The 26,520-nt window shown below is 36.4% G+C and overlaps 1 protein-coding gene and 1 pseudogene across 1 annotated transcript in view; one reads left to right on the top strand and one right to left on the bottom strand.

The window, feature by feature from the left end:
• Window positions 1–26,520, top strand: part of FAF1 (Fas associated factor 1) — a 458,337-nt gene that overhangs the window by 46,070 nt on the left and 385,747 nt on the right. The window contains exon 2 of the mRNA XM_059922257.1: window positions 3,843–3,911. Coding sequence (XP_059778240.1) covers window positions 3,843–3,911 — 69 coding nt within the window. The remainder of the gene's footprint in view (window positions 1–3,842; window positions 3,912–26,520) is intronic.
• Window positions 2,913–3,759, bottom strand: LOC132347094 (proline-rich protein 3-like; annotated as a pseudogene).

The following is a 26,520-nucleotide window of genomic DNA, read 5'->3' as shown; positions in this document are numbered from 1 at the left end:
GGCTTGCTCTGCACTCCCTGTAGTTTTTCTTTCTGCTTCCTTCTGTGTAACTTCTGCCCTACCTTAACTGTTCTTAGTAGCTTTTGTTAGTACTTTGGAGCCTTTGGTTTATCCTTGTCTTTTCATGTAGCTTAAGTTGAAGATTGCATTTTTAAATGTCTTACTTGGTTGCCTTTTGTTGCTTTTTTATGTTATTCAGAGTTCAAACTGTTCCTTTACCCTGCAAAATTCCCTCTTGGTGTTTGTAGTCAACCCCTGTTCCCACCTGATAACCCTAGTAATCATTAATATGTCTCCTGTTCTTTTAACTTTGCCTTTTTTAGAGTGCCATATAAATGGAATCATACAATGTGTAGCCTTTTGAGTCACGCTTTTACTTAGCATTTGAGGTTTATCCACATTGTTTTGTGTTGTTAGTAATTTGTTCATTTTTGTTGCTGAGTAGTTTTCTATTGTATGAATGTACAGTTGAAGGCCATTTGGGGTGTGGTCTGTTTTCAGCGATTATAAATAAAGCTGTTATAAACATTCATGTATAATTTTCATGTGAACATAAGTTTTTATTTCTTTTAGATAAGTACCTAGGAGTGGGATTACTGTGTCATAACTTTCTAAGAAACTGATCATCTGTTAGCACTGTTTTCCAGAGCGGCTATATCATTTTGGTTCCTCCCCAACAGTATATGAGAGTTCCAGTTTTTCTGCATCCTTACCATCACTTGATATTGTTTGTATTTTGGGCTTTTGTCACTCTAACATATGGAAATGGTATCTCTCTGTTTTTCTGCATTTCCCTAATGACTAATGATGTTGAGTGTTTTTTCATGTCCTTATTCTCATATGTATATCGTCTTTGGTGAAGTTTCTGCTAAAATCTTTTGCTACTTACAATTTATCTAAACTGAGTTTTTTGAGAATTTAAAATTCTTATATTCTGATTATTAGTCCTCTGTTACATGTGTTTTGCAGATATTTTCTCCCAGCGTGTGGCTTGCCTTTTCATTCTCTTAACAGTGTCTTTGGAAGAGCAGTAGTTCTTTTTTTAAAAAGCTTCTCTTTATTTATTCTTTTTTGGCCTCACCACGCAGCTTGTGGGATCCTAGTTTCCTGACCAGGGATCGAACCTGGGCCCTTGGCAGTGAAAGTGTTGAGTCCTAATCACTGAACTGCCAGGAAATTTCTGAGTAGTAGTTCTTAATAAAGTCCACTTTATCGATTTTTTGGATTGTACTTTTGCTGTTGAATCTAAATGTCACAAAAATTTCCTTCTATGTTTTTTTCTAGAATGGCATTAGAAATTGAATGAGTCATATATGTAATTAAAAGTTTTTTAGTATCCACATTAAGAAGCATAAAATGTAAAAGAAACAGATGAAATTAACTTAAACATTTGTGTTTTATTTAAGCTAATATATTTTAAATGATCGTTTCAACATTTATTCACTAGAAAAATTATTGAGACACTTTACATTTTTGTTTTTGTACTAAGTCCTACACTGGTGTGTATTTAATGCAACACATCTTAACTCAGTTGAGCCACATTTCAAGGGCTCATTAGCAATATCTGTCTAGTAGCTACCATATCTGACAGCACAGATCTAGAGGCTTTGCAGTTTGGGGTTTTACTTTAGGTTATTTATTTATTTATTTAGGTATGTATGTATTTATTTTCCACTGCGTTTGTAACTAATATAAAAAAATTTAAGAAAATAATTCATTCTCACTTCTCCAATGGCTCTCGTCCCTCCCTCTTGCCCGCACAACTCCTGACCTATTTCCTCAGGGCCAGGTTCAAATCTGAACCCGTTCACTGCCATTTTCATAGAAAACAACCAGTGCCAGGGATGTAGGAGAAGAAGGTTGGAAGTGGGCAAGAGTACTGCCCAGGTTCTATCCAAAGGTAGGCCAAGTGGAGATTCACAGAGTTCAAACAAAAGGGCTGGTGGCCTCACAGTGATGTAGTCTAAGTAAAACGGGCTGGAGAGGAGATAGGGTAGGCCCCTCAGAGGCTTTAGAGGACATCTCTTGGGCCTGTGTCAAACCCAGAGAAACTGACATTAGAAGAAGAATGGGGAGGGCCAGGGAGGGCAGTCTTGTGGAAAGTTTCATAATTCTCCCATGTTGGGAGGTGGGGAAAGTCTAGAGGGTACCAATGGCCTCGCTCAATTTAGCAGAAGAATGTACTCAACTGTTGGAAGTCACAAAAATGCCGTGGACACTGAGAAAGGCTATGAGGGGACGTACAGTTTCACAAACTGCACTGACCACAGACCATAGCAGTGGTGATCATGCTATTGACACACAAATTACGAAACCCCAAAACAGGAAGTGTAGCCTTTTAGGGAGTAACTCTGTACCAGTCATTTAAAATTGACCCCAAGTCAGACAACCTGATGAGTTTCACAGAGCAGGTGACAACATTGGGGGTAGGGGTTGTGACATATAATGGACTTAAAACAAGCAGCTAGAAGAAGAGAATGGTAGGAAACTGCTCTACGGCTCTCAGGAATCAAGGGCAACAGTGGGGGCTCAGTGGACAGATGAACAAGAAACAGCACTAAAGAGGTTTCCTGTTCAGCCGTCCATTGGCGAGGGGGAAGGGGATCCAGGAGGCAGTTGAATGGAGCAAAGATGGGGTCCTGAAGATGAGGCTCTGGAGACTGGATCAGAAGAAAGAGTGCACATCGTGCACCAGTGATGAAACACAACTTTGGACCCCACATGGGCGAGGTGGCCATGGGGATAGGTGTCACTGACTGAGGGTGGTAGTTGGGACAGCCCCACAGTAGCCATCACAGGGCCACAAGGAAGTATATGGCCACTGGATCACAGAGGGCTCCTTCAAGCCTGGATGGGAAGGCACAGTCTCACAGAGGAGGTCCATGGACTCTGCGTGGCAGAAGGCACAGAACTCAGTCCTCATATGGACAGTGGACCTTTTTGGCAAAGTGCCGGCAGACGAGGTGGTTGAATCTGTCTTCCATAACCTGGGGTCCATCCTTGGACGGGCAGGTATTCTTGATAAGAGACCAGCTCTTGAGGCTTTGAGGATTTCTCCGCTCTTTGTGAAAGCCTTCCTGGAGGGATCCCCATGGCCTGGTCCAGGAAAAGGAAGTTTAGCATTAGCCCCTCCACCAACTATGACCATATGAGCCAGATTTGGAGCTCAGCCCTCCTCGAATTCGGCTTCTGCTCCAGGGAGGAGGTGGGAGACTCAGCAGTGGTGGAATCATTGGTCCCCTTGACCCTGGAGGACCTCTGTGAAGGGCTGATTTGGGGTCACCAGGGTTTCCATTGGTCATGATGGGAGGGCCCAGGAGGCTGGGTGGTCTGATGGGACTTTCATCCCTCTCCAGTCTCTTCCTGTTCTGGCAGTGGGGGCTGCTGCTGACTCTGCTTCTTGCACTTCAGCATTGTGGTTGTGGCAATGGCTGCAGCGGGGTTTTCATCTGTTATTATTTTGAGTTAATTTTTGTATAAAGTACAAAGTACGGATTGAAGTTCATTTTTAACACATGGCTGTCCATCAGAAGCTCTTTAATAAAGTTGTTCTGGGCAGTTAGAGATATAGAGATCATCCTGGGCTCCAGGGCTCAACATTTAAACATATTTTATTACTTTATTGTCTTTTATTTCAGTATAATGTAAATTTATGTTGTAATTAACAATTTTTAAACTGTCTGTGTAAAATGCTTAGAAGTTTTAGGCATTTAGTGTATTGGCTTTATTCATATACCTATTCAAACTTAAATAACACATTATGCTGTTTATTTTTTTTTAACACTAATTAACCTCTCCATTCCCAAAATCCTATCTAAAATTCTTACTTACTTTGTTTTTAGGCATGTACTGGCATTGAAAACATTGATGAAGCTATTACATTGCTTGAACAAAATAATTGGGACTTAGTGGTAAGTACTTTCTTTTTTCCTTTTTTCAGCTTTATTGAGATGTGCTTGACATATAAGATTGTGTAAGTTTAAGGTGTACAACGTGATGATTTGATATACATATATATTGCAAAGTAATAGCCACAGAAAGGTTAGTTAGCACATTCATCACCTCACATAGTTCTTTTTTTTTTTGGTGGGAACTTTTAAGATTACTCTTTTAGCAACTTTCAAGTATATAATACGGTATTGTTTAACTATAGTTACTATGCTGTACATTGGATCCCCAGAACTTATTCATCTTATAACTGGAAGTTTGTACCGTTTGACCACCTTTACTCATTCTCCACCCACACCTGCCAACTACCAGTTTACTCTGTTCTTATGATTTGGTTTTCTTTTTAGATTACACATGTAAGTGAGATCATGCAGTATTTGTCTTTCGCTGTCTGACTTATTTCAAGTACTTTTTTCTTTATACGACAGGTAATGAAATTTTATGTATTTTTGAATGTCTTTAACATTCCTTATAGGTAGTTCAGCATACCATACATAATCCGTCTATAATTCTAATCTGAATGAATAAAATCTAAATGTCGTATTTTTAATATGAAGTTCCTATTTAGTTTAGTATTAGATTAATAAATTATTATGAAATCTTAGGTAATTTAAGTTATTTTCAAACTTCTCTTCTCTGACTGTATATTAAGGTTTGTCTTCCCCTGTAGTATTGTGGTGGAGATTGGAAGGAGAGAAAAATCAGACTTGTTTGAATGTCTGAATAACTCTACTTGATGTTTCTCCTTCACTTCTTGGGGTGGGGGTGGGGAGTCTCACTGATGATTACTCCTTTCTAACGCTGTTAAAGAAGTGGCATTCTGCTGTGGCTTTCCTTATGAACTTCAGGCAATTTATTATAGAAGTGGTTTAGTTTTTTTTAAGGGGGGTGGGCAGTAACTCAAAAGGCAAGGCCCAGAACAGCACAGCACTGCACATTGACAAAACTGTAATTTATTTACAATTGCAAAGCAAACTAAAAATAAATTGTACAGCAGTACAGGAACAGTATTGGTTGTGTTAGGATGACACAGAGGTCTCTCCATACCTTTGAAATCCGAAAAAATTCTAAATTAGAATTTTGAAGAAGTGCTAATTTTTGAAAGTCAAAACTCAAGGTGTATAATTATAGAGCTGAGATTAGTTGTGTAGGTATATTCAAGTCCATACATGGATTTACATAATCAACTGTTAATAAGCTATTTGTTTTGTGTAGATTTACCACTATTAATTTTTAAATTCAAAATATAAAAAAAATTTACAGCTTGTAAAAGTAATAACTCATTATAGAAAAATGAGAAAATGTATAAATTTACAAAGAATAAATTAGTAATCACCCTTAATTCCATCACTTAGAGATACTTATTGTTTAAAATTTTTGGGTATATTATTCCAGAATGTTTTCTCTTAATTATATGATTAAAATTAAAAAAAAAATACAAATTAGATTGTTCTATTCCTACCGTTTTGTAATCTGCCCTTTTCACTTAACAACCTATCATGAATGTCTTTCTATCCAAGTAAATGTGATTGTTCATCATTCTTTTTAATGCTTAGTGTTTGGATGGTACTTCATGGTATGGTTGTGGCATAATAATTTTACCATTCAGTCCTATGCTGTTAGACATTTAGAATTTTTGTGGTATTTTGGAGTTCTACACATTAGAGGACATTCTTGTACATTCATCCTTGCTTACTTAACCTATTGTTTTCCTAGAAGACATAGAAGAAATTCAATTAATAATTGAGTTTCTGAGTCAAACTGTGTACATATTTTTAGGTTTTTGGATACTTATAGTTATATTGCCTTCCAGGATAGTTGCACTAATTTAAATTTCTACCAACTATATAAATTTTTAAGATTGCCTCTTTCATTAAACCAGTGCTATCTTATTTTTTCGTGTTCTGGCACTTGTCAAAATTTACAAATATTTGTATGGCCTGACTTCAAATCCATCCTTTTATCACTGTGTTATTCTCTTAACAAAGCACAGTATAGTGACATATTCCTGATTTCTGTGTGGGGGAAGGGACAGCAACTTATTTGGAATGCTATCACCAGGTTTCTTGTCTTGAAACTTCTTTTGCAATAGCAAGAGCATTGCTTTATTTAGTATGTATATTCTTAGGGTATCTCTTGGAGAGGCTGATGCAGATTATTGGTTGAGGTTAAAAATCCCACCAAGCCACTCTTGCATGGTGCTGATGAGAGATATATGGGCTGGAGTAAAGGGAGGTTGTAGACTAGGAGTAATGGACTACAAGTCTCTGAAGTGAGAATTACCATCTTTGGGGGATGGATGTAAGTTCTTTCCTTACCTGCTTTCTATTGGTCCATGTTCATTAGTTTTGAAGGTTAAACATTTATTGGTTCTGGATATTTTCTCAGTACAATAATCTATCTAGAGTATTGCAAGAAGAGAATTTTTTCCCAGATAGTGTTAAATAATTGAATGGTACAAGTATTCTCCAACTGTTTCTGAGTTATTTGATTTTGGAAAAATATTAAAATAGCACTTGAGCTAAAAACACTGGTGCTGTATTTCTGCAGAAATGCAATCTTATCCTGTGTTGGGTCCAAATAAAAGCATCAGGCTATTTTTCACAGTCTTAAACTTCGGCTTTCTTTTGAAATATATGTCCTAGCTGGCTTTTCTTGTAAATAATGCACTTTTATCCACAGTAAACATTTGCTGTGCTGTGTAAGTATCTTGCTTTATAAAATTTCTGATTTCCCTTGTTCTTATACAGCACTCACTTTACATTGTGGTTTTTAAAAAATAAAGCAAGTATTTTGAATAACCCATTACTAGTTCAAACTTTCATTAGGATCATGGAACTTTTTATATGGTGTTTTTTATATTTTGCCTGTGCATTATATTTTGTGTTTGTAAATTATAATTATCACTGCTTTGTATTTTATGGGCCTTGTGGAACAGTTTGCATAGTGTGAGTTTTTAACTTAGGACATGTCTGTATTTTAAATTTTCTGTACATATCAGTTAGACTTCTGCCATGTTTTTGTGCATATTTTGCTAGAGATGTGTAGAGGAATGTGAGTTAGGCATCACAATCTGGAATTGTGATGAATTAAAAAAAGTCCAATAACAGAAAACTCATTCTGTCGGTACTGAATGCTTACAGTATACCCAGATTTATGCTAGATACAGTGAAAGCTTAAAAACATGTTAACACTATATGGTGTCTGACTTTGAGAAGTGTACTGAAAAATTGATAAGACAGGTGGTCTCTTATACATGTATATTATACTCAGAAATAGGAATAACTTCCTGAAAAAGTAATGATTACAAATATTTTTGCTATTTTATGGATTTAGACACACAGATAAAAAAGTGTTCTATATGAAAATATAGCCCAGTCCCAGCAACTTTAGTCATTAGTCTTTCCCTGATACTGTACATTATTTTTGTTATATAGCTATCCACAGAGCAGTGCTTCCAAACCCTATGTTTTAAGTACCCTACAATTGACTACTTATTTTGGGGAAACTGCAGTTTGGGTTATAAATGCTAAATTCTGAAAAGAAAATAACATGAACTTTAATACTATTGGTAAGCATCTTGGGATACTGATTTACTTGACATGAATCGTCCCCATACCTCCATCTTTTTCAGACTTTCATTTTTCACATTGTCCTGCATTTGTAGTTAGGAGAAGATTAATATCATTGCAGTTGATTCCTTCATTGCAGACAAGTATTTTCAGTATACATCCAGAAAGATGAGTACCTGAGGGGGAATTATTAACAATCAATTAGAATCTTTTACCAAAGGATTGCCTTCTTACATGGAAGCATGCTACATCATCACTATATATTGTAAATTATAAATCTGGGCTCCAGAATTGACCCACTGCTTATTTTCTGTTTTCAGTATAGAAGAATTTGGGCCAGTGGAGAATAGAAATCTGTACAGCTCATGTTAATTTTGAGTAATCAAAGTGTGAGGCAGCTAACTCTAGTGGTGAACCCATTGCATTCATCTTGAATCAAGAGCCCTGGCTTTTCAAAACTCTTGTCATTATTTTATTGAGTATGGCCTAGGCTAAGTTACTTCTCTCTGAATGTCAAATAAAATAAGGGGTTTGGGCTAGTTTATACTCAAGATCCCTGATACATGAAATATTTATGAAGAATCTATTTATGTCCTAATTTCTTTTAATATTCTACAAAAGCAGTCAATTATGAATAGTAATACAAGTAAACATTTTAATGGGATTTTATAAGTTTGAAACACTTGTATGTATACCATTTTGATTAATCCTTTGAACAACTTTATGACATAGATAATGGCCAGACAAGATGCTGTGCTAATTGTTTCAGGGAAGGTTTGTATATATGAAACTCCTTCAATAAATTAAAATTTCCAGTAAGCTCTAGGAGATCCAGGGAAGGCTATTTGACGTACACTTGATAACCCAGTGCTAAGTGAAATAAAGTACAAGTAAACATTAACCTAGCCATACTACATTTTAAGTACTCTATGCTCTTAGGAAATGATTTTTGAACTTTGCACTCAATTTCTGCTCCGCTGCCTGAGGTGACATAGCTGCTCTGCTGAAGAAAGACTCTATTCAGAGAGCTTGTATTTATCTTTAACTGCATGTCCCAACTTGGGGCAAAAATGAAACAAATAAGCCTATCCAATTTTGTATTGTTACTGAATTTCTAGTCTTCAAAGATAATTTTGTATTAATAGAAGCTTATAATAAAGTCAGTAACTCTGAAGAGTCAAACCCAAGGAAAATTATGCACATAATCTGTCTCATTTTGAGATTCATTGAGGTGCTCTGAGACATTTCCATTCCACCAGTTTTCACTTTTGAAGAAATGTGTTTTAATACTTACCCTAAAATGCCTTAGAACAATTTCTTCTACTACCTTACTCAGGATGTGGCTATAGAGTTCCTCGAATGTGCATTGTTTTGCTATCAATACTTTATACAGTGTTATGAACACCTGCAGTTTTATGAATGAACTAGTCTAACCAGTGACATAATGAGTCTCTGTTGTCAGAAAGCAGCCAGATATTGAGTGCTGCCCTTCATCAGTGGCCATTAGACACTGGCTTATATTTGCACAGATCTTTGCTATGACAAAAGAGATGTTACTGTGAAGGAGTATCTCATCCTATCAATTTCTCCTCTTTTGCTATAGTCTTCTTTGTTTCCCTTGTTTTCAAGGGACTGTAAGCCCCTTAAAATTCTACAGAAGTTTTCAGTTTCTCAGTTTGTAGTTTGGCCATCATCCGTCCTCCTCTACCATCTCTCCTTTTATTGAGGGTCTACTTTGTGCTAGTTATCATGTCAAATGATTTACCTACATTATTTCATTTAATCTTCACAGCAGTCCCAAAAGGTGGTTAGGTAGGTATTATCTTTATTTTACAAATGAGAAACTGAGGCCCAGTGATTTAAGTAAATTGTTCATGCTCACTCAGCTGATAAGGGGTAAAACTGTGATTTTGAGCCCAGGTCTCTCCATAAAAATTTTAATAGCTTTAAAATTGTAGTTTAAGGTTATTAAATTTTCTATACCCAGTGTGTTATTCTTTTCTGAATTCCTATACTTTTCTTTCTGCCACTCACAACTAATTTCACATTGTCAAGTGAAAGAGCTTTTGCTATAGTTACACAATGGTACTTTAAATATGTTTATGCTTTGCTTTCAAATAGATTCTAAGATTCTAGAGGAAAGGAATTACGTTTCTTATTAATTTTGTCTTGGCACATGGTAGTTGCTTAATAAAATATTTTACTGATTTTATTATTAGCATACTTACTTTTGAATCTATTTTCCATTTCCATTATTTGGATATTTGAAAAATCTTTGCTATTAAGACTCATGACTCTTCCTGCTATCAGTGTTCCTTATCTGGCAAACATAAGATTTGAGGAAAGAGGGAGGCCCAGATACGCAAGGAATAGGATTGGGCTGATTTCATTATCTCATGGATAAAATTTAGATGGTTTCTTCCCGTTGTAGCTTTTTGAGAAATATTATTCACAAATAAACCCTTTTCTTTGCAATTTTTTTCTTGGCATCTCAAAAAAATTTTTTTTCTCTCCTGTTTATTTCTGGTTGTACCATTCTACTCTAAAGAAAGCTCATCATATCCAACCTATTTGAAATTTTTCATCAGTTCTGCCTCTCAGGAGAAAACTAAGTGTGATAAAAGAATGCTGTTACTTAATGTATAATTAAGTGGGTATGAAAGAATTGTTTTCTCCCTTTCAAAGGAAAACTTAAGTTTTTACCAATATGAAGTTCTCAGTTTACTAAACTTACAGTTAGTAGTTCACATTATCAAATCAAAACTCTTTGAGGTCCACATTTTTTCCCGGACTGCAACTTGACTTTCTGCTTATTTTTTCATTGGTTTTTGCTTCATATGTTGTTACTTTTCCTTTGAATATAATCTAGTTCTAGAATTACTTTATTGCATGAACCAAACATCTCCTCTTTTATAAAACCTATGGTAGATAATAGTTCAGAGGCTTTAAGACCTAGTAGGAATGTGGTGTGTTAATCCCCTAGCAGGAAGTGATATGCCCATTGTTAAATGAAATTTGGAAATGTGGCTAATGTTTATTGATTTCTAGTACTACTTATCTAACCTGTGCTTCAGAGCACAGTTAAACTCTTTAAATGAAATATGTAGTAAGGAGTCCCCTTACTGCTATGAAACTAAGCTGAAGGCTTTACGCTAATTCTGAAAGAAGTAGTATATGCTACTTATGATTTGAACATTTAAAAGAAAATAAAAATTTCAGTGGTTTTGTTTTTAAAATTGTTCAGTTTAAGCAGATATAGTTTGATCTTGATATTTTATAAAGCTTGCTAACCTACTAGTTAACTTGATTTTAAAAATGGGGTTTTTTTCAACAAGTTGCCTTGATATGATATTTAACTAATTTATTTCTATTCCTGGAAGTGGTTTAAACAAAATACCATTGCAGCAAAATCAGTGGTTTAGTGGTTACACCTGTAGATGTGATGACTTGCAGTTCTTCCTGCTGGTTTCAAGGATCAGCTGACATAAACCAGTGTGTGCTTGGAAAAGAAAAAATAATATGGCATTTAAAATTCCTACTTTTACAACTTTATATTTATACTAACAATTTTTAATAATTTGCTACTTAATGGTAATATAATTTTTAAAAAAAATTAGTTGTATTTCTATCTTTAAGTAAAATGGTACTTAAAATGTTCACATAAGAAGATTTATATTTCCTTCCTATATATCCCGAGGTTCTCATTTTCTTCATTCCCTCTTATTTATTTTTCTTATTAAAAATTTTTTTTCTAGGTGAGTATGCTTAAGATCTACTCTTAACACCTTCATTCTCTTTTAATAATCTATTTTTGTGTTTTGTTGTTTGGTTTAGGTTTTTTTTAACTTGATGTTTTAGGAATTTTTTAATTATATATTTTGGGGTCCTCATCTAATTCTTTCTTGTGGATGGATTTCTCTCAAACACAGACTTGCTCTATGTCTTTAAAAAAATCATAGCCAAGTTTAAAATCTCTCTTCATGGTAAATAGTGATAAACATAGTTTCATAGTTCTTCACATACCAAGGCACTCTGAGATTAACTATGCTCTGTCTGTATCCATTTTAGTTACAGGAAACTGAACAGTGGAGTTGTTCTTTGAATTCCTCTGTTACAGAATTTGGGCCATCTTTCTTAGCTTAATGTTGAAAGCCCTCTACCATTTAATACTGCCTCTTCATTATGAGTGAGTTTCCATAACTCTGGAGCCTGTATGACTTAATACAGCCAAACTAGCCTATAACGTGCCATATATATTCCTACTGCCAAGCTTTTGCTTCTAGATCTCCCATGAATTTTTTCCCCTTTTGCTTGCTGACCATCTAGATGTTATCCTTCCTTTAAGGCTCACCTGAAGTCTAATCCCCTCTATTCCCTAACAGCCTCTTCTCTCAGTAGGGACACCTGTCTCTGAAGCTTCGTATCCCTTGTTGTGGTACTACTCTTATAACACTTCGCTTTTACTGTATTATTCCCCTTCCCTTCACCCCAACACATGCTTCATGTGTGGCACATGCACACACACACACTGAAAGAGAATGTGAAATAATTGTTTAAAGAATTAAAATTTACACATCCAGCTAGGGTGTGTAAGGAAGTTATATGGATAAGCATACACTTTCATAGATGTAGCTGGGAAAATGTATTACATGATACCTTTAATAAATCCTTGACTAGTAGCTATGTAGAAGAGGTCTTTGAGAATATCTTAGTCCTTGTTTATTGCCACATTATTACCTACGTGTTGGCATTTTGACTTTTTAATTTTTAAACCAGGAAGTTTATTATTTTTTTCTTAATGTCAAAATTGAGATATAGCCTGTACACCGCAAGTCTAATAGCACTCTCACAAATTCCAGGCTTGAATTTTGGGATTTTTTTTCTTAGTAATTGATTTAATGTATAGAGGATGAATTTTTAAAAATGTATAATGACTGCTAACAGTGTGTGTAGAATATGAGAATGTCTAAAAATGCTAGGGATTTACAGAAGAGTTGCAAAATAATGCAGGGTTCTTGATACACTTCATCAAACTTCTAATGTTAACATCTTGCATAATTACAGTATAATTGGTATAGTACTATTGGTAATTTTGGTATAATACTATTATAATAGTACTGTTGTACTATTGGTACAATACTATTAACTAAACAACAGACCTTATTTGCATATCACTAGATATTCTATTAATGTACTTTTTTTGGTTCAAAATCTGATCTGAGATCCACAATGCATTTAGTTTTCATGTCTCCCTAGCCTCCTCCAATCTGTGATTTTTAAAAATTTTTTTTAAAAATTTATATTTTATTTATTTATTTTTGGCTGCATTGGGTCTTTGTTGTTGTGTACGGGCTTTCTCTAGTTGCTGTGAGTGGGGGCTACTCTTTGCTGCAGTGTGCTTGCTTCTCATTGTGGTGGCTTCTCTTGTCGCGGAGCACAGGCTCTAGGCGCGCGGGTTTCAGTAGTTCTGGAACACAGGCTCAGTAGTTGTGGCACACAGGCTTAGTTGCTCTGTGGCATTTGGGATCTTCCTGGACCAGGGATCAAACCCATGTCCCCTGCATTGTCAGGCGGATTCTTAACCACTGCGCCACTGGGGGAGTCCCCAGTCTGTGATTTTATTCCTCAGCTGTTCTTTGTTTCATGACCATGACACTTTTGGAGACCACAACACTTCAGGTATTGTGTAGCATATTCCTGAGTTTAGATTTATATGATGTTTTCTCATGATAGACTGAGCTTATACGTTCTTGGCAAGACTACCACAGATGTAATTTTGTGCCTTTCTCAGTGTAACAAGAGGTACGTGATGTTAAGATGTCTTGGGCTTCCCTGGTGGCGCAGTGGTTAAGAATCTGCCTGCCAATGCAGGGGACACAGGTTTGAGTACTCGTCCGGGAAGATCCCACATGCCACGGAGCAGCTAAGCCCGTGCACCACAACTACTGAGCCTGTGCTGTAGAGCCCGTGAGCCACAACTGCTGAAGCTCACACGCCTAGAGCCTGTGCTCCGCAACAAGAGAAGCCACTGCAATGAGAAGCCTGTGCACCACAGGGAAGAGTAGCCCCCACTAACCGCAACTAGAGAAAGCCTGCGTGCAGCAATGAAGACCCAACACAGCCATAATTGAATGAATGAATGAATGAATGAATGAATAAATTTATATTAAAAAATGTCTTATTATTCGTGATGTTAACTTTGACACTTGGTTAAGATGATGTCTCCCAGGTTTCTCCACCTTTGTCATTAGTAAATATCTTGTGAGGAGATACATTGAGACAACACAAATATCCTGTTTTTTTTTAAATTAATTAATTTTTGGCAGCGTTGGGTGTTCGTTGCTGCGTGCAGGCTTTCTCTAGTTGTGGTGAGCGGGGGCTGCTCTTTGTTGCGGTGCACGGGCTTCTCATTGCGGTGGCTTTTCTTGTTGCAGAGCACGGGCTCTAGGCATGCGGGCTTCAGTAATTGTGGCACAAGGGCTCAGTAGTTGTGGCTTGCGGGCTCTGGAGTGCAGGCTCAGTAGTTGTGGTGCATGGGCTTAGCTGCTCTGTGGCATGTGGGACCTTCCCGGACCAGGGCTCGAACCTGTGTCCCCTGCATTGGCAGGCAGATTCTTAGCCACTGCACCACCAGGGAAGTCCCCAAATATCCTGTTTTTCATTAAACTTTTGCTCACTAATTTTTTGTCCTCTATTGATTTATCATTATACCTCTTTTGAAATTTTTTTTTGTAGTTGTCCTAGGTTTTAAAATATACTTTTTCAACCATCCGAATCTATATTTAAGTAATAATATACTGCTTCATATGTAGTGTGATGGCCCTACAGCATTGTATTTCCAATTCTTCTCACCCATGTTTTGTACTATTGTTGTCATGTATTTTAGTTTCCCATATGCTGTAAAACACATGTTGCTACTATTTTTCTTCAGATAGTTATCTTTTTAGAGCAATAAAGTATAAGATGAAATCATTATATTCATTTTATTTTACTGTCATTTGTTTTATTTCTTTGTGTAGGTTTAAGTTTTTGTCTGGTATCATATTCCTTCTGCCTTAACTACTTCCTTTAATATTTCTTGTAGAGTAGGTTTGCTGGCAGTATATTCTCACAAGTTTTTGTTTGTCTGAGAAAGTTTTTATTGTGTCTTCATTTTTGAAAGATGCTTTCAATGGATATGGAATTCCGGATTGACATTTTTTTTTTTCCTCCAGCACTTTAAAGATGTCATGCTGTTATCTTCTAGTTTGCATGGTCTCTGGAGAGAAGTCTGTTGCTATTTTCATAGTTATTCCTCTGTATGTAATGTCTTTTTCCTCCCCTCTGGCTGTCTTCAAGATTTTCTCTTTGTGTTTGTTTTTCAGCGGTTTGGCTATGATCTACCCAGGTGTGTGTATGTGTATGTGTGTGTGTAGCTTAAATGTTCTTAGATGTTCTTAGATCTGTGACTTTGAACATTCTTTTTTCTTTTTAATTGGGACTAAATTCATGTACATATAGCTAACCATTTTAAAGTATATAGTCCAGTGGTATAAATACCACTGTGTATTCCATGGAATTTTATTCCATTGCATATAAATACCATTGTGTATTCACAGTGTTGTGCAACCACCAGCTCTCTTTAGTTGGTTTTGAAAATTGTTGGTTATTATTTTTTCCTTCTCTTTCTCTCTTCTCCTTCTGTGTTTCATATATTAAAAAGTTTGGTTTTGTCTACAGCTCTTGAATGCTCTGTTCTGTTTTTTCCCCACCTTTTTTTTTTTTTAATGTGTTTCAGTTTGAGTAGTTTCTATAGACCCCTGTCTTCAAGTTCACTGATTCTTTCCCTGTGTCAGTTTTACTGATAAGCTTATTGAAGACATTCTTCATCTCTGTTACTGTAGTTCTTTTTTTTTTTTCCCTAACATAGTCTCTCTCTCTCTCTCTCTCTCTCTCTCTCTCTCTCTCTCTCTCTCTGCTGAAATTACCCATCTGGCCTTATCTGTTGTCCATTTTCCCCATTAGAGCATTTAATATTTTAATCACAGTCATTTAAAATTCCCTGTCAGTTTTTAGTATCCTACCTAAGTCTGTTTCTGATGATTGCTTGTCACTTGCAAATGTGCTTTACCTGGCCTTTTGGTATGCTTTGCAATTTTTGTTGAAAGCTGGACATTTCATGTAGAATAGTAGAGACTAAGGTAAATATTTTTATGTGTGGAAATTGACATGCATGCCTTTCTGAATGCTAAGACTTTAGTGCAGGTGTTTGAGTTGATCTAATTTTGAGCTGGGTTGTGCTTGAGACTTATTTGTCCTATGGCTTTGTTCAATATACTAAAGCCTTCAAATTCCTCTCCTGATACATGGTGTTTAGGGTGTCAAGTGGTTTGGTAGATTTTTTTTTTTTTTTTTTTTTTTTTTTTTGGCTGCGTGGCTTGTGGAATCTTAGTTTCCCAACCAGGGATTGAACCCGGGTTCTTGGCAGTGAGAGTGCAGAGTCCTAACCACTGGACCACCAGGGAATTCCGAGGTTTTTTTTTTTTTTTAATGCTCACTCCTTAGCTTTTGGTTTTCTCTCCGAGCTATGCTTCAGAGAGAGTGTATCTCTTGCAAGTTGCTTGTTACTCTGCTTGCTATTCTGGCCATGGGGACTGAGGTGGGGGGCATTCTCTGTTTCTGATAATACTTGAGTCTTCTGCAGGCATTGAGTCCTTGGGCCTTGGGTTTGTGGCCTTCACAAAGCTCATGTCTCTCTCCAGCTATAATTCTGAGCCCAGCATGTTTTCCTGCTCCTCTTACTGGGACAGAGGATTTTCCCCCCTTTCCTCCTTCTGGCCGCAGTGGATATCACATGTGCCCCAAGGTGATAATGTTTGTTGCCCTTCTCCCTTCAGACTAAGACTTTTGTTTTGTGAGGGAGATGCAAGGGTCCTGGCAGTTTTGTGCACCTCCCACAGTGTCTGCTGATTCTCTTTGTTCTATACCCTAGTAGGGACTTTCTTGGGACTTTGCCAATTGTTTTTTTTCTGTGAGCACTTTGTGGTGTTCATGGAGTAAAAGCCTGCAAGAACTTGCAGATCCCTTCCCTGTACTTGCCTTAACTTTCTCACCAGTGCATTGTTAGCCTCTACCAATTTGTCAGCCACCCTAGTGTAACTTTCACTTTAGTAAGCCAGTGCTCACATTTTGCCTCTCTCTGCGTACACCTGTCTTAGATTTTGGGCCGGTTGTTTGCCCTGTGATCTTAGCATTTTAATGGGTTTCAGAAAAATCATGTACTTGTGCTCTTGCTCTTTCATTATAAGGTTGGAAGCAGTATGCTTTCCAGTTCTCTAATAATTCATTGTCATTATCTTGAAAAACCTACTGTAATTTCACTTTGTACTTCTTTCCCAACAAAGGTTTAATAGATGGTTTTAAAATTTTCAGATGCAGGGTCCTTTCTATTTTCTTGTTTTGTTAGTAACTTCTAGTTCCTTTGTGTTGCATTTAGAGAGTATTGTTTATAATGTTTCAATTTTGTGGCAGTTATGTTTCTTTATGACCTCACATGTGATTGATTTTTGTGTATGTATCTTTGGCTTTTGAGAAGAGGTGTGTTCTCTGTTATCAAATGTAGAGTTCAATATGTATGTCCGTAAGATCTTCTACCTTCTTTCTTATCTTTTGTCTGTTTGATCTGTCTTGTATTGAGAATAGTGTATTTAGTCTCATTATTTAGTATATTTCTTTTTCTTTTTAAATCTCCTATGGTTTTTCCTTCATGAAGTTGATTGCTGTGTTATTTCATGCATACATATTCATAAGAGTTATACCTTTATTGTGAAGTGTGGCTTTAAGCAGTAAAAAGTGACCTTTATCACATTTAGTTCTTTGGGCTTCAGTTCTGTTTTGTGTAATATCAGTAGGCTACTCCTACTCTCTTTGTTTCCAATAGCCTGATATTTTAATTTTAATTTTATTTTTAGTCATTACTTTGTTTTAGGTATGTATCTTGTATGTAGCATAAGTTGAGTCTTGTTTCATGAGCCAAATTGAAAATGTTTTTCTTTTAATAGTTAAGTCCATTCATATTCACTAATATGACTGATGTGTTCGGTCAGTGCTGTCATAATATTTTGTATTTATGCATGCTTTGTTGTACTTGCTATGCTATGAAATACTACATGATTTATCAATTTTCAAGTACTGTACTCTCTAAGCCTACCTTTTAAGTATATAGCAATCAATGTGCTTATTCTATTTTCCTTTCCCTCCTCCTTCTTTTACTTAAAAATTGCATTACTTATACTTTTTCAGAACATTAAAATTTATCTATTTGTCTTTCACCCTGCATCCCACCTTTGTTTTAGTGGTGTATATTTATATATTTAAAAAATACTCATCATCGATCCTTTTACTTAAGCTTTCTTAGTCATCAGTTGGATAAAGCTCTTTCTCTAGATTTATCAAGAAGGGCTGATTGATGCACAATTCCTTAAGTTCTTGTATACTGACAACTGTTTTTCTATCACCCTGATATTTGAAGGACAGCTCTGCTGCATATAAAAATCTTTGGTTCATACTTTCTTTAATTGTGTTTTTAAAAAAATACTGCTTCATTATTGCTTTGTTATATGTATTGGTTTGGAAACTCTGATGCTACTCTTATTCTTTTGCCTTTGTAAGTTATTGATCTTTGCCTGGAGGCCTTGAGGAGTTTATCTTTATTTTTGAAACTTAGTTTTAGTAGAATATGTCTCAGAGTCATTCTGGGTTAATTTTTCTGAGGCATCCAGTGAGCTATTCAATATATAGATTCTTGTCTTTTTGTATTTCTGGAAAGTTTTCTTAGATTATAGTTTTAAATTTTAGGTCAGTTCCATTGCTTTGTTTTTCTTTTTCAGGGACTTGACAATATGAATATTATTACTTTATCTCTCTTCCACTCCACTACTTTCTCTCTGATTCTTTTTACTTTTATCATTATGTTATTTTCATTCTCTTGGTTGGTTTCTTGCCTTTCTTCAATGCCTTGCATTAAATTTTGTCGGCATCTGTTTTCCCTTGGGCATCTTGTGATTTCCTCTTCATTTTTGAGAGAATTTTCTTTCTTTCTTTCCTGGGTAACATCAACTTTCTTTCATTTTTCCCTGCCTTTTTGTTATTGTTGTTGTTGTTCATAATTTTTGAATTTTCTGATTCAAGGTGATTTTTCATATTCTCAAATGCTTATTTAAGTATATTTAAATATACTGTTTGAAGCATTGATTGACAGATTTTTCCTGCTTCATAGTTGTTTTGTGGGAGGGAATTTTCGGTAGTAGATATGTGTGAAATTTCATTTTCTGATTTTTTTTGCAATACCTCTTATATATATATGTTGGTTTGTGTGTGTGTGCACACACATTTTTATGGTAATGGTGTGATTTACAAGGTTTTTATTTAATGGCGCCCTCTTCTGTCGGTTTAGCAAAATTCAGATACTTTAGTCAGTTTTTTGGTTGGTTTGTTTTGGTGTGTGGGGGGCTGGTGGGGAGGGGTGGTGAGGAGTAACAAGTGCTTTGGTATTATGATTCTCTTTTGCCTCTTTTCCCTTTTACCACTCGATTGCCATAGGGAGCTTTTCACTTTCTTTTTGCTTTTTTTTCTCTTTGCAGAAGCTATGTGTTTCTTAACCTGCCCTTTAGGTTATGTCTATCCCTTTAAGTTGTGCTTTATTTGAAGTCCTTTCCTTGTAATCTTTGCTCTGATCTGTTTATACACTTTTTAGTGTTTTCAGACAGATTGGGCTTAGGCTCATAGGCAGTAGTTTTAGAGCAATTTTAATCTCCTTCTCTAGCTTCCCTCTTCTGTCTTCCCCTCATTTCTTCTGTATCTGTCTTTGTGGGGTAGGGGTAGGACCAGGAATATGAGAGATTATGCGCTAGGATTTGGTAATTTTTCTCTTTTTATTCACAGTTATTTTGAAGTTTCAATATTCTCTTTGTTTAGCTTTATTTTTCCCTTGTTGAATAGTATTGTTATGGATGGTGTAACAGTCTGAGTTCAATCAGGATATATAAAATCACAAAGTTGGTTAAACAGGTGAAGTTTAATATAATGAATTATTAACTATGATAAACGAGTAAGGATAAGATATGAGGAAACTCTATATTGTACTGTAGGGCTAAGGGAGAGTACCCAAGGAAGGATATACTTTGAAGGGATTCAGACCTTGTTGGAGAAGTGGTTCAGCTCACTCAGTAGAAGAGAAGTTCACTGTATGGCCAAGTCAGAAATGGTTTGAATCACTGCGCAAGTAATTGGCACCCTCTGGTGTGCAGATGGAGGAGCAAATCAGCAATCAGTAGTGTGAGTGTGCAGTGGGCTTGTATGGAGTTGGGGATCCTCTGGGCACAGGCACGCTGCATGTGGGGGGTGGGAGACTTGCAGAAGGAGTGGCAGCATGGTGTGAACCCTCTGACCACAGGCAGGCTGTGCACAGGGGCTTGTAGAGGGAGTCAAGGTACTGGTGGGTGGGCAGGAGACCTTTGAACACTGGTTTCTATGTTGAAAGGGCCATGAAAAGATTATCACTAGGCCAAGACTGCAAGGTTGCAGAAAGACCATGTTCTGGGCCCATGACAGGGACAGAGCTCCATTGGGTGTCCTCACTCCCACACTGCTAGCTCCTATGCTGCAGCCAGAAACTGCAGAAGAGCCTGTTCCCTCTGCAGTATCCTTCTAGTGCCCTCTACTGAGAAAATTTAAGATTGTGCTCATTTTGTTTTATTTACTTATTTATTTTTGGCTGCGTTGGGTCTTCGTCGCTGCCCGCGGGCTTTCTCTAGTTGTGGAGAGTGGGGGCTACTCTTCGTTATGGTACGCGGGGTCCTCATTGCGGTGGCTTCTCTTGTTGAGGAGCACAGGCTCTAGGTGCGTGGGCTTCAGTAGTTGTGGTGCACGGGCTTAGTTGCTCCGCGATATGTGGGATCTTCCCAGACCAGGGTTCGAACCCGTGTCCCCTGCACTGGCAGGTGGATTCTTAACCACTGCGCCACCAGGGAAGTCCCATGATTGTGCTCATTTTAAAAGGAATTGTTCCCTTCCCTTTCCTTCCCTTCCCTGTCCCAGAACATAATTGAAATGTGCATTCAGACCTGAGTCAATAAATTGATAAATGACACAGAAAGAAATATTGCATGATAGATAGGCAGCCATTGTTGACTTAAGTTACCTGCAAGTCCCACCAAATTTTATATATCTGTACCTTTTTTCTTATTAAATCCTTTGTTTGCAGTGCCATTCCTTGGTACTTCAAAGCTTTCCTTCCTCCCAGCCTGTCAAACATTTATCCTGCCTTAGGCACCTTCTCGTTATAATCTTTTTCTTAACCTTTTCATTACCAATCACTGCCCCATCGTTTGTAATCTTAATTTCAAACATCCCTCTTTCCCACCCCCATCTCATACCCTTTAATAACCAGACTTGTAAAATCCTTCAAGCACACTAGGATCATTGATTGATGATCAATCATCAATTCATTGATTCTGACACCTTTACACTGTTTTTCAGATCTTGTGTATCTGCCTTTTTTTGACCAAAATTTTAGCTTCTGTCATTATATTGACAATGCTGGAGGGCCAAAACTTTGTCCAGGTCTTCTGACTGTAGATTCAGATTCCGCTATACTGGAGTTGGCAAATGGTTTTAACATGTAAGCCAATTCTGTTGATTTTTCTTTTTTTTCACTGTGTGCAAAGGCAGTTGATAGTGTCTGTCTAAAGAAGTGCATTAAGGTTTATGAGGTCATGTCCAGATTTAGTAGGAAAAAGTGACATAATTGCTTCTGAATACCTACCATGGACGTATATTTTCCCTTGCAACCACATTTGTTTCAAAGTGTCTTAAAAATCAAGTGTGTTCACTAGCTTTGAAGTTCAAAAAGCAATTTTAGGTTTTGGTTTTAGACAAAGGTAACTGACCTTGCATCTCTACTCCCACCACCTGCCATGATGTGTTCTAGGAAGCTAATATATAATTCCAAAATGAGTTATCTCCTTCACTTATTAACTGATTAATTTAAATATATTGAGTCCTTACTATGTGCCAGCACTTTCCTAGGCACTGGGAATACAGCAGTGAACAAGATCAGCAAGGTCCATACTCTTATTGGAACTTACAGTCTTGGGTGGGAGCCATATTATCTGCAAATAAATTTATAAACACACAATATGATTTTAGAAAATAATACCATGAAGAAAACCAAACTGGACTGAAGACATAGAGAGGGTTATTTTATATTGTGGATTCAGGTAAGGTTATTTTATGGGGTAGCATGTTAGTTGACACCTGGGAATGAGGAGCCAGCCATGTAAAGATCTGAGGAAAAAGCATTGCAGAGACAGAGGGAAGAACAAATGTAAACACCTTGAGGTGAGAGCCAACAAGTGTTTGAGGAAGAGACGGAACTCTAATGTGGCTATAGCGAGCAAAGGGGAGAGAATGCTAAGAGAACTCAGAACAAGAGATAGGGACCCGATTTTGTAGGACTCTATAGATGAGAATTTTATGTGTATCAAGAATATTTCAATTTGATAACTCATAATCCAAAAATGATTTTCTCATTAATACATTAAACATTTAAACACGTGCTTAAGAATGATAGAAAATAATATTGGTTTGGATTACAAAGTAGTGTTCTCTTACAGTAGACTTCAGATGACAAGTTTTATAATACCTGTCAATGAAGAAACAATGAAAGAACTCATTACTGTTCTGAAGAAATCACTACTCAGACCCTCAGCTCTTTTTGTACCTACCTGTCTTTCACCTTTTGGACTGCATTGATCTGAGGGTTCAAAATCCACAACAGAAAGAAAGTATTGGTTCTGGTCAGTCAGTGTGAAATGGTTAAGTTAAGTACTCTTAGTGTAATGAGGCTTATAGTGTGTTAGTGTGTCTGGACCCAGCAATCTTATTTAGGGTAACAAAACTCAATATACTTAGACAAAATATAACAGGGTCTTATATTTTTGGTCAATAAGTGAAATGTAGTCCAGAATTCCAAGGAAGTTAGAAAGTATAATGAGGCCCTTGCATTCCTAGTCAGTCAGGAAATGTAATAGAGTCCAAATCTCTTACTTAGTCTGGAAATGTAATGATCCAGCATTCCTAGTTAGTCAGAAAGTATAATAGTCCAGCACTTAGCCAGATATTGCTTAGCAACTGGTATGAAGGTTTGATGGAAAGGAAACAGAAATAAATGGTCAAAGTGAAGTTTTGGAATCATTAATTTATTTAAGCCATGCTTTTGATTGATCTCTTTAAAATTTTATGCCTCATATCTGGGTTTTTCTTTTTGCCTTAATTACTTCTTTTTAAAAATCTTTTACTATCTGGCCTTTCATTCCCTCCGTGTATTTCCGTCTCATATTAATTGATTGGCTAATTCAAAATGTAGCTTTTCAAGTAACTTCATATCGTTTTCTCTTTTTTTCCCCTTTGCTAGCCAAAGGCCTAGAGTTCTTACCCTTATCTTCCTTTTTAATAAAACCTTAAAGGCAAAGAAACAAATGAAAAACATAGCTAGGTTTAGTCTGTTTCTTTTGAGTTTACTACTATTAATTATATTTTTACAATATAAATATTTGTGTTTAAATACATGAACAGTACATAGATATTGAAAAAATTGAAAACTATGTAAGAGCAACAAAGGAGAAAGTCACTAATGATCTTACACTACAATTTTGTTTGACATTTTGGTATATTTTTTCTAGTCTTTTTTTCCCTCCTATGTTTATGTGTAAGCATGCATATCTATGTATCAGTTCTTAAACTGTTTTGGGTCACAAATATCTTAAAATATTTTGTAACTTATGGATGACAGAAAAGTACTTAAAAGTAAAAGACAAAATTTTATATATATCTTCAGGAGAATTCAGGATTTAATATATCACCACTGGTCTTTTTCACTTACTGGCATGTTGTTGCTGAACCTTATTCCTTTAGATCTTGTTCTTCCGCAGTAGAGCCATTGCTGCTCCATACCTTTTGGCCATGGTAATGCTATAGTTAAGATGTACCATTCTCATAGTTCATGTCCACTGTTAGCTAAATATTTTTGACAAAGTATGACACCCATGTACCCAGTGACTGGGTCCTGAGAGACTTTCAGTTTCAGTAATATGTAGTGCCAGGACCAGTCTTACCTTAATAACCCATGTTATAATTTTCTATCAACTGAGTAGTATTCCATTGTAGGATGTACCATAATTTATATAATTAATCCTCTATTGACATACATTTAGGCTCTTCCTAAGTTTTCTCTATTTATTATAAACAAAACATTCGTGCACTAAATACCTTCCTATTTACTTGTCTGACAGTTTCCTTGTGTTATATTCCTAGAAGTGAAATTGCTCAAATTTGACATGAATTGCCTGATTGCACTTGAGAAATGTATCAATTTATAGATAACAAAGTTTATCTTTGCTAACACTAGGCATTATGGAATATTTTTAGTAGTTATAATTTTTATAAGTGAAATGCACAGATCTTAAGTATGTAGTAAGATGAATTTTGACAATTCTGTACACCTGTGTAACTAATACCTCCAGTCGATACATAGAACATTTCCATTGTCACAGAAAGATTCCACAGGAAAAATTCCATTGTTTATAGGTCATTTATATTTTTGGTGAAGTGTCTATTCAGATCTTTTGTGCATTATATTTGCATTGTTTTTCTTATTAATTACAGGAATTCTTTATATATTCTTTGTATATATAGGTCCTTGTTGTTTACCTGTTTTATATATAATGGTGTGTGTATGTTAATCCCCAAATCTTAATTTATCCCCCTCACCCCATTATCCCCTTTGGTAACTATGTTTGTTTCTATGTCTGTGAGTCTATTTCTGTTTTGTAACTAAATTCATTTGTATCACTTTTTTAGATTCCACATATAAGTGATATATATTTGTCTTTTTCTGTCTGACTTACTTCACTTAGTATGATAATCTCTAGGTTCATCCATGTTGTTGCAAATGGCATTATTTCATTCTTTTTTATGGCTGAGTAATATTCCGTTGTATATATAGCACATCTTCTTTATCCATTCCTCTGTTGATGGACATTTAGGTTGCTTCCATGTCTTGGCTATTGTAAATAGTGCTGCTATGAACATTGGGGTGCACGTATCTTTTCGAATTAGAGTTTTCTCTGGATATATGCCCAGGAGTGGGATTGCTGGATCATATGGTAACTCTATAAAGAACATGGGTAAAGGATTGTATACACTGTATTCCCGTTTTGTGGAATAGGTAAGATAGATGATGTTTTCTTCATTTTACATATGACTACTGTGAGGTTTAGAGAACCATGCCTAAGGTCGTAGGCAACTACCTTCATGCCCAGACATCTCTCCTAAGCCTTTGGGGCCCTTTCTCTTTCTAATCACTCATTAGCCACCTGGATGTCCCACAGATATCTTAAATGCAAAGTGCCACCAACTTATTCCTTTCTCTTTGTTTTCTGTAGTTAGTGGTGCTTTGATCTACCCAGATGAATCTGCCAGGCACCTGGGTATCATCCTACAATTCCTGTCCTTTTATCTAATTGGCTTCAGGGGGAGAAGAAACGGGGAAAGAGAACTAGTATTTTTCACATACCTATTCAATACCCTATTTGCTGATTTTCATAAATCTTATTAAATCCTCTCAGCAACCCCTGTGGTTAGACAGTGTCTCCAGTTTTGCAGTTCTATTGTAGAAATTAGGAAATAGGCTCAAAGAAGTTAAGTGATTGGACTTAAATTGTAAGGAGTGACTGAGATTTGAACTTAGGTCTTCCAGTTTCTAAAGTCTTCATTCTCTCCAGTGTTCCTAAGCAAATTTTTCTTAACTTTTCTCTTACTCTCAGTGATACTACCATTGTTTGTCTCAGTTTGGATTGCTGAAAGAGCCTACTTAATCAGTCTTTCTGCTGTCAACCACATTTCCTTTAGTTAAGCCTCCAAGCTGTTGAAGAGTGATCTTTTTCAAAAGCAAATCTAGTCATATTGCTTCTTTTCATTGATAGCATGAAAACAGCAAACAAAGCACTTCATATGACATAGTCCCTACCTGCTTCTCTTTCCTCATCTGTGCTTCCTCACATCTACCCTACTCTCCAGCCACAATGAAAAACTGAATTGCAGCTGCTATAGTCTATCATGTCTGCATGCCCTCATATTTGTTATTACCCTAGTTCTTTCACTCTCTGCCACATTATCTGTTACACTTACTACTCAAGATTCTAAAGTGTAAGTTCCTACTGGAAGTCTTCACAAAAGCTTCACTAGCTAAATTAGGTGCTTTTTCTTTGCCCTATGCGTATTTCTGTTATAGAACTTCGTTTTAACTATTTGTTTTCATGCCTTTTGCTATACAACTCTGAACTCTTTAGGGTCAGTAAATGTTAATGGATTGCCATCTAATAGTAACACTGTAAAAATACCTTTCCTTAGGGAAGCTGGCATAAATTGGATTTTCACAGAGTTGTTGTGACTTTTATATTTATTTTATTCATCCCTGGTATTGGAATGGTATATTGGGGAACCTGACTTCTGGTATTTGATACACTCTCTTAGGCAAGTCACTGTTAATTTTCTAGGCCTCAGTTACCTCATCCAGTTAATGACAGTTTGAATTAAATGTTTTCTGCCCTTCTCCCCCCCGCCCCCCCCCCCCAACATCCATCTTTCCCAGTGACTCTGATTTTATAATTTCATCTGGGAGGTTTTTGAGCAGAGATGTGACACAATGACAGTAGTGTTGTAAGAGTTCCACTTTGACAGAATGTGTAGGGTGAATTAGAAGGAGATAGACTGCATAGATTCTGAGAGACCAGTTAATGAGGTTTGATGAGCATTTGGGATAGGATCAGTATTGGGCGAAAGAGAAATAATTATGAGGGAAGCGTTACAATTTGAAATGGTAAGCGCGGAGTAAAGTGTTGTCTTCCGTCCCCCCTACTCCCAAATGGGTTCCAAGATTCGAAGCGTGTGTTGGCTTATT

The sequence above is a fragment of the Balaenoptera ricei genome, chromosome 1 (assembly GCF_028023285.1).
Source record: "Balaenoptera ricei isolate mBalRic1 chromosome 1, mBalRic1.hap2, whole genome shotgun sequence".
Taxonomy (NCBI): domain Eukaryota; kingdom Metazoa; phylum Chordata; class Mammalia; order Artiodactyla; family Balaenopteridae; genus Balaenoptera; species Balaenoptera ricei.
The sequence above is the reverse complement of the archived record's forward strand: the minus strand, read 5'-3'. Positions and strand labels throughout refer to the sequence as shown.